This window comes from Caenorhabditis briggsae (genome assembly GCF_000004555.2).
Source record: "Caenorhabditis briggsae complete genome, chrIII, whole genome shotgun sequence".
NCBI classification, from domain to species: domain Eukaryota; kingdom Metazoa; phylum Nematoda; class Chromadorea; order Rhabditida; family Rhabditidae; genus Caenorhabditis; species Caenorhabditis briggsae.
In genome coordinates, this window is record NC_013490.2 from 13,143,519 (window position 1) to 13,152,050 (window position 8,532).

The following is an 8,532-nucleotide window of genomic DNA, read 5'->3' on the forward strand; positions in this document are numbered from 1 at the left end:
AAAAGTCGTTTTTCCACTTCCAGCCATTCCCAAAACCAGAACCGACGGTTTTTGTGCCAAATTTGGTCCCGTCTGGGTGACTGCAATTTCTGGAATTTCCGATGAAGACGGCTGTTGATTTTCAGCAGACATTTCTTTTCCTTTTTGGCTGGAAAATCCAAAATTTCACTGAAAAAGCTGAAAAATGGGCTAAAAATGAGCTAAAAGTATGGAAAAATGGCTTGAAAACCATTCAAAAAATTGCCAAAAATCAAGGAAAAAAATCGATTTTTACAGCTAGAAAAATATCGGAAAACCAGTAAAATTTGGTAAAGAAAATGGCCGGAAATTGGGAATTTTTGAGCTTTTTGGGCATAAAAAATGGGAAAAAAAAATTCTAGAAATGCAGAAAAAAAATAAATAGAGGCGGGGCAAAAGACACGAATATAGAAAATATATCACATGAAAATAGACTTTTTCGATTGAAAACGGGACGACCATGGCGTATTGTCCGGGGAAAAAGCTTTGTAGGCCACCAAACTAGAATGGCCATAACTCGCTTCAAAATCCTTAAAATTGAGTTTTTGATTGTGAAAAATGATTAAGAACTCTAAAAATTCGGGTTATTTGTTAATGAGGGCCACTTTCTGATATCTCCTACAGTAACCCAGATAATTGAGCTCTATTTTGCAGTCTGTGTGAGCTCGGCAACTGGCGAGGGCTTCGACGACGTCATGACGGCGATTTCGGAAAGTGTGGAAGCCTATAAAACGGAGTATGTTCCGATGTATGAGAAGGTGTTGGCCGAGAAGAAGGAGCTGGATGAGAAGGAGAGGAAGAAGCGAGAGGAGGAGGTAAACTTGGCTGGAAACAGCTAGAAATTTGAATTTTTGGGTTTCTAGGCCATCTAGAATCGTCTGGAATGGCCTAGTATCCCTAGAAATCCAGTAAGATGGCCTAGAAATCCAATTAATTTTTGAGTTTCTAGACCATCCAGTTGTCATCATGACCTAGAAAATTCCATAAATGATTCTAGCCCACCAACTGGATTTCTAGGCTATATAAACCTTGGTGGCCTAGAATGTCAAATTTTGGATTTCTAGGGCATCTACGGGATTTCTCTTATTTGCCTTCGATGGCCTAGAAAATTCGAAAATTGGGTTTCTAGGCCACCAAACCCATAATGGCCTAGAAATCCGGTTTTTTTGAGTTTCTAGGTCATCATACAAAACCTAGCTTGGCCTAGAACCCCTAACAAGGACATGTTAAATCCCAGATGGCCTAGAATCCCAAATTTCTGGTTTCTAGGCCATCCAGTTCTTGTCGTGGCCTAGAAAACTGAATTGTCTAATTTTTGAGATCCTAGGCCATCGAATGAAAACACAGACCAAACTATAGAATCACGACTTTTGGGGGTTTCTAGGCCACCAGAACGCCCTAAATCAGTTTGTGGCCTAGAATCTTAAAATTTTGGTTTTCTAGGCCATCCAGTTGAGTCATGGTGAAGGAGCTTCTGAAACACTTTTCGAAATCGAACAACGTCAAATTCGACGCAAATTACGCCGATTTTAAGTTGGTGGCCTAGAAGCCCAAATTTTGTGAAATTCTAGGCCATGGTGTACATGGTTCGAAAGAGCATGTTTTGAGAGTTCCAATTCAGTTTTCAGATGGGAAAAATATCGATTTTGAAGCTAGTTATGATCATTTTAGTTTGGTGGCCTAGAAATCCAAAACTAGGCCATATTGCCCCGAATGTGAAATGATCATAACTCGCTTCAAAATCCATATTTTCAAAATCTAAAAACTGATTCGGAACTCCCGAAACATGCGCTTTCGAACCATGTGCATCATGGCCTAGTTTTTACAGAATTTGGGTTTCTAGGCCACCAACTTAAAATGGGGCGTAACTTGCTTTAAAATCGATATACTTGCAGTCTGAAATCTGTATTGGAACTCTCAGAGCAGCTCTTTCAAATATCCTTGATGACCTAGAAACCCCAATTTTGGGTTCCTAGGCCACCAAAAAGAAAATCTCAAAAATTTCCAAAATTTTTCTAGGCCATGAAGGGAAAAGCGGTGCACGATTTGAACAAACAGGATGGCGATGGAGAGGACGATGATGGAATGCTGGAATCGGAGCTCAACGCAAAAGTGGACCGCATTCATTTGGGTGGAGTGGATGAGGAGAATGATGAGGACGCTGAGATTGAGAGAGCCACTTAGTTTTGATTTTTTGATGATTTTTGACCTGGAAATCGTTATTTTTGACCCAAATTTACCTATTTTTCGCTTAAAATCTCATTTATTTTTCCACATTTTTGAGCTGAAAACTGTGATTTTTCGCTATTTTTCCACCCATGTTGGCCTTGAAAGTCCCTATTTGTTTTGCTTAAAATCCCACTTAAATGTAGTTTTGGGCTCAAAAATGATCGATTTCAAGATTTTTGAACCTTTTTGACCTGAAAATTGGATTTTTGGCTTATTTTACCCATTAAAAATCATAATTTTGACTCATTTTTCTCCTCAAAATGTGTGATTTTTTGCTCCAAAAATGCTCATTTTCACCTTTTTTTTCTCGAGAAAAATTACGATTTTTGGCTGAAAAATGACAAATTTCATGATTTTTCGACCACTTTTTTTCCAATTTTATAGCATTTTTAACCTAAAAATTGCGATTTTTTTCGGCGTTTTTTGACCCAAAATTGCTTATTTTTTTGCTTAAAATACCTATTTTCCCCCATTTTTTCCACATTTTAGAGCTGAAAATTGTGATTTTTGGCTCAAAAATGCCCTAAAAATCACCCAATTTTTTCTCATTTTTATCACAAATTCCATCAATTTTTTCCAATTCCCATCCCTGTCGTACCTCATCCTTCTTGTCTGATTCTCCAATTTTTTGTTGTTTTTTGACTGTTTTTTCCCGAAAATTCGGAATTTTTTGAATTTTTTGAACTTTTCCAAGCCCCTCTTGTTGTGTTTTCTCACCGCCGATTTTTTCGGATTTTTTCTTGGATTTTTTTAATTTTTGAAAATCCCAAAATTTCAAATTTTTTTTAATTTTTTGACATTGTTAACTTTTTGCATAAAAACAATCGAGTTTTTGCCGATTTTCATATGATTTTTTGAGGTTCCTGAACCCAATTTTTATACCGTTTTTAACCCATTTTCAGTTGAAAATTTAGCTGAAAATAGGCTCATTTTGAGCTGAAATTTGAGAAATTTTCAACCTAAAATCATGGAATTTCGCGGAAAACAAAAAATGATCAAATTTAGAAAAAAAAAACGTCTATTTTGAAGCTGAAAAATGGCTAATTTAGACATTAAAATATCTAATTTTCTAGGAAAAAAAAACATATTTTAGGCTGAGATTAATTTCAAAAAATAAGCTTAAAAAGGCGTTTTTCATCGAAAAAATGGTCCAGAATTCGAATTGTTGAAAAATCGAGCTGAAAAAGCAATCCCCGATTTTCAGAGAAAAAAAAAAGATTTTTTTGATTTTTTTTAAATTCGAATTTTCAAATTTTCTCTTTTTTGAAAATTTCGGGTTTTTGGCTGAAAATGTGCCGATTTCCAGCTGAAAACAGCTGAAAATTTTGGTGGCCTAGAAAACCAACATTCGTGAGAACTAGGCCATGGTGTATATGGTTCGAAAATGCAAGCCTTGGGAGTTCCAAATCGGTTTTTAGATACGAAAAATATCGATTTTGAAGCGAGTTATGGCCATTTTAGTTCTGGTGGCCTAGAAATCCAAAACTAGGCCATACGTCCCAAATTTGAAATAGCCATAACTCGCTTCAAAATCGACATTTTTCAAATTTAAAAACTGATATAGAACTGTCACAGCACGTTCTTTCGAACCATATCGACCATGGCCTAACTTTTGGAAATTTGGGTTTCTAGGCCACCAACTTAAAATGAGCGTATCTCGCTTCAAAATTGTGTTTTTTCGAATCTGAAAAGTGATTTAGGCATTCTAGACTAAGAATCACCATTTCCTAGCTTTCCTTGGAAGTTTAAGGCAATTTCGAATGATGGCCTAGAATCCCAAATTTCGGATTACTAGGCCACTGTGTATATGGTTCGAAAGAGCATGCTCTCAGAGTTCCATATCAGTTTTCAGAATCGAAAAATATTGACTTTGAAGCGAGTTATGACTGATTTAAGTTTGGATTGATATGGCCTAGTTTTGGATTTCTAGGCCACCAAACTAAAACTGACCTAAAAATCCAATTTTTTCCAGAAAACCAGGGGAAACCTATAAGATGTCGGAGAAGACATTTCACAAGGCGCAAACAATCCGAGACAAAGCCGTCGGCTGCCCGTCCATCGTCGAAGCCGTCCAATTCCACGGCGTCAAAATCACCAAGAACGATGCCCTTGTAAAAGAGGTGTCCGAGTTGTACAGAAGCAAAAATCTGGATGAACTGGTGCACAACTCGCATCTAGCGGCACGTCATCTGCAAGAAGTCGGACTGATGGACCACGCCGTCGCCCTTATCGATACGGCGCCCAATTCCACTCAGGGATATGTTGTCAATTTTTTGGTCCGGGAGCCGAAATCGTTTACGGCTGGAGTCAAGGCGGGTGTCTCGACGAATGGAGATGCCGATGTCAGTTTGAATGCGGGCAAACAGAGTGTTGGAGGACGAGGAGAGGCGATCAATACACAGTATACCTATACGGTTAAGGTGAGCAATCCCGGAAGCCCAAGGATTGGCCAAAAACGCCGTGAAAATTGGCCTAAAATAGCTTGAAAATGGGTTTCTAGACCGTGAATGGCCTAGAAAAGTTTCGGGAAAACATGTTCATGGTTCAAAAGAGCAAGTCTTCAGAATTCCAACGCAAGTTTTAGATTTGAAAAATATCAATTTTGAAGCGAGTTACGCCCCATTTATTTCTTGTGGCCTAGAAATCCAAAACTCGGCCACATTGTTTCAAACTTGTTCGATTCGAAAGCTCATGTTTTGTGAGATCCATATCAGCTTTTAGATTTGAAAAATATCGATTTTGAAGCGAATTATGACCGATTCAAATTTGGGCAGATATGGCCTAGGATTTCGATTTTTTGGATTTCTAGGCCACCAGAACTAAAATGACCACAACTCCCTTCTAAATCGATATTTTTCGAATCTAAAAACTGCTATGGGACTCTTAGAGCATGCTCTTTGGAACCATGTACACCATGGACTGGTTTTCACAAAAGTTGGATTTCTAGGCCACCACTTGGAAATTGGAAAATCAGTTCATGGTGCACATGGTTCGAAAGAGCATGCTCTCAGAGTTCTAAATCAGTTTTTAGATTCGAAAAATACTGATTTTGAAGCGAGTTATAACCATTTTAGTTAGTTGGCCTAGAAAACCAAAACTAGGCCACATCGTCCCAAAATCTTGAAATTGCCATAACTTCTCTAAAAATCGATATTCTTGAAATCTGAAAACTGATATGAAACTGTCAGATCTTGCTCTTCCGAACCATGTACACCATGGACTAGTTTTTCTGAAATTTGGTTTTCTAGGCCACCAACTTAAAATGGGTATAATTGGCTTCAAAATTGAGGTTTTTCAATTTTGAAAAGTGATCTAGAATTTAATTTTTAGTCAAAAAGAATGGAATAAAAAAAGAAGAATGGAATAAAACTAGGTGACCTAGAAACTCAATTTTTTAGCTTCTAGGTCATCGAAAATCAACCCAAAATGCTCAAACAAGCATTCCAAATTCTTCCAGGGCGATCACTGCTTCAACATCTCCGCCCTCAAACCATTCCTCGGATGGCAAAAGTACTCGAACGTCTCGGCAACCCTATACAGATCCCTCGCCCACATGCCATGGAATCAATCGGACGTTGATGAGAACGCGGCGATTCTGGCGTACAACGGACAGCTGTGGGACCAGAAGCTGTTGCATCAAGTCAAGCTAAACGCCATCTGGAGAACACTTCGTGCCACACGGGACGCCGCGTTTTCGGTCCGCGAGCAGGCCGGGCACACGTTGAAGTTCTCGTTGGAGAATGCGGTTGCTGTGGATACCAGAGATCGGCCGATTCTCGCGAGCCGCGGAATTCTTGGTAAGGGTGATTTTGGAATTCCAATATCAGTTTTCAGATTTGAAAAATCTCAATTTTGAAGCGAATTATAGTCATTTTAGTTTGGTGGCCTAGAAATCCAAAACTAGGTCACATCGTCGCAAATTTATAATGGTTCGAAAGAGGATGCTTCGGCAATTCCATATCAGTTTTTAATTTTCAAAAATATCAATTTTGAAGCGAGTTATGACCAATCCAAATTTGGGACGATATGGCCTAGATTCGGATTTCTAGGCCACCAAACTTGAAATGGTCATAACTCACTTCCAAATTATTTTTTGAATCTGAAAACTGCAATGGAACTCTAAAAATGTTCTCTTTCGAACCATGTACAACATGGCCTAACTTTCACAAAATCAGGATTTCTAGGCCACCATACTAATTTGAGCGTAACTCCCTTCAAAATCAATATTTTTCGAATCTGTAGATTGTACTTATCGTAGCAAAATAAGAGCTTTCTAGTTATGATCATTTTAGTGTGGTGGCCTAGAAATCCAAAACTAGGCCACATCGTCCCAAATTTGAAATGACCATAATTCGCTTCAAATTCAACATTTCTGGAATCTGAAAACTAAAATGGAACACTTAAAACGTGCTTTTTCGAACCATGCACATCATGGCCTAATTTTTAGGGAATTGGGTTTTCTAGGCCACCAAACTAAAATGACCATAACTCGCTTCAAAATTAAGATTATTCGAATGTAAAAACTGATATGGAACTCTCAAACAATGCTCTTTCGAACCATGTACACCATGGCCTAGAATGTCACAAAATTTGGGTTTCTAGGCAACCAAACTAAAAAAAAAGGCGTGAAACTCTTGTTAGGGTCCAGAAAGCGGCTAATACTGCGCTTTTTTAAAAGCTAAAAATTGATCGAAACGACCCCAAAACGGTCCGTACCATAACTCCTTTCAGCTTATCTATTTTGGGACCTACTCAAGTGGATATGATAAAACATCTCAAGAGCTACAAAACGATGCTGTTTGGAATACTGTATCTCGTCTATGAGCTAAGTTAACGCACGCCAAAAAATTGACCATGGAGCTCTCGCGGTTTTTGGCTTGTAACTTTGCTCACAGACGAGATACAGTACTCCACATTAGGTCAATTTGTAAAGCTCATCAAGATCTACCGTATCCAACTTGGTTGGTCTAAGAATATAGAAGCTGAAGCTAGTTATGGTCCGGTTGGTTTTAAAGCCGATTGTGGCCAATTTTGATCCTAAAATAGTGCATATTTATTCATAAGATTACGATTATGTGCCCGAAACTGTTGTTCAATATTTGCGAAACTCCATGATTTTCAAATTTCGAATTTCCCATATTTATTTTGCAGCTCGATTCGCTCAAGAGTATGCTGGCATCTTCGGCGATGCGTCGTTCGTCAAGAATACGTTGGATTTGCAGGTAAGCTACATGAGTCGACTCTAGAAATTCTCATTTAGAAGTTAAAAGATCCTTTAGGATTCTAAAAATTTGTCTACAGTAATCCTAAATATTGTCCCCCATGAATAGGATTACTGTAGAAAACTAGAATCCTACCACCATTACAAAATCACGGCAGAAAGGCCGTCTAAGAAAGCTCGACCTACAGTCACCCTCAAAACTTCGTTGACCTAGACTGCAATAATTATATGACTAGAATTACTGTACTTTGGCTGGAAAGACGCAAAACTTCTCATTTGGGGCAATTTGGAGCTATTTTAGAAGCTTTCTTCGTAGCTCAAAATATCCAAAATTGCTCGAAATTGATTTTCTAGAATTCTGGAATTCAGACACTTCTGGAGAGGTCCAAGCTGCTATTTTTGGCATTTTTTAGAGATTATTGGATTCCTAGCTTCCTCAGCTCTCGAATCACACATCTACAGTAACCTTCCCACAGACCGAGTCTTCCAAACCCTCCTAACCATTCGTAAATACCATCTCTCCTCTTCCTTCCCATGTACCCATTTGGTGTACTGGCTAACAGAAAGGGAATCCAATCCAAATGGGTCCCTGGATCAATTCCCCTCTGTGGTCCAAATGCAATGATATTCTGTAAACGACGACGTCTCATCTCAATCCAAATGATACTGTATTAACGGAATACACGGTCGGATGGGGACATGGGCGAGTGTCTAATCTTCTCTCTGAGCATTTCCCTTTTTGGGGTTACTGTAGATGGGTCTGAAGCCTTCTGCAATTCCTTTGAGATTGGGAATGGCCTACAGTCATCCTAAATACTGTAGCCTATACTAGGATTACGGTACTTTGGGGGGGGGGGGGGCAAGACAAGATACAAAACTATTTATTTAGGCACATTTTGAAGCGTTTTTATTCGTTTAAAAGCTGGGACAACGACCCTTAAAGTTTTGGTTTCAAGGCTTAAAATACCATAAATCAAATTTTCCAGGCGGCCGCTCCCCTTCCCCTCGGCTTCTTCCTGGCCGCCTCCTTCCAAGCAAAGCATTTGAAGGGACTCGGCGAACGT

The 8,532-nt window shown here is 38.8% G+C and overlaps 2 protein-coding genes across 2 annotated transcripts in view; both read left to right on the forward strand.

The window, feature by feature from the left end:
* Positions 1-2,196, forward strand: part of Cbr-gop-2 — a gene marked incomplete at both ends in the record, with an annotated part of 6,437 nt that extends 4,241 nt beyond the window's left edge. The window contains 2 exon segments of the mRNA XM_002642742.1: positions 673-833; positions 2,038-2,196. Of these exon segments, the coding sequence (XP_002642788.1) occupies positions 673-833; positions 2,038-2,196 (320 nt within the window).
* Positions 2,197-4,241: 2,045 nt separating this feature from the next.
* The window catches only part of Cbr-gop-3, a gene marked incomplete at both ends in the record, with an annotated part of 4,600 nt that continues 309 nt past the window's right edge, over positions 4,242-8,532 (forward strand). The window contains 4 exons of the mRNA XM_002642741.2: positions 4,242-4,667; positions 5,705-6,044; positions 7,399-7,469; positions 8,455-8,532. The exon at positions 8,455-8,532 is cut by the window's right edge and continues 309 nt beyond it. Coding sequence (XP_002642787.2) covers positions 4,242-4,667; positions 5,705-6,044; positions 7,399-7,469; positions 8,455-8,532 — 915 coding nt within the window. The remainder of the gene's footprint in view (positions 4,668-5,704; positions 6,045-7,398; positions 7,470-8,454) is intronic.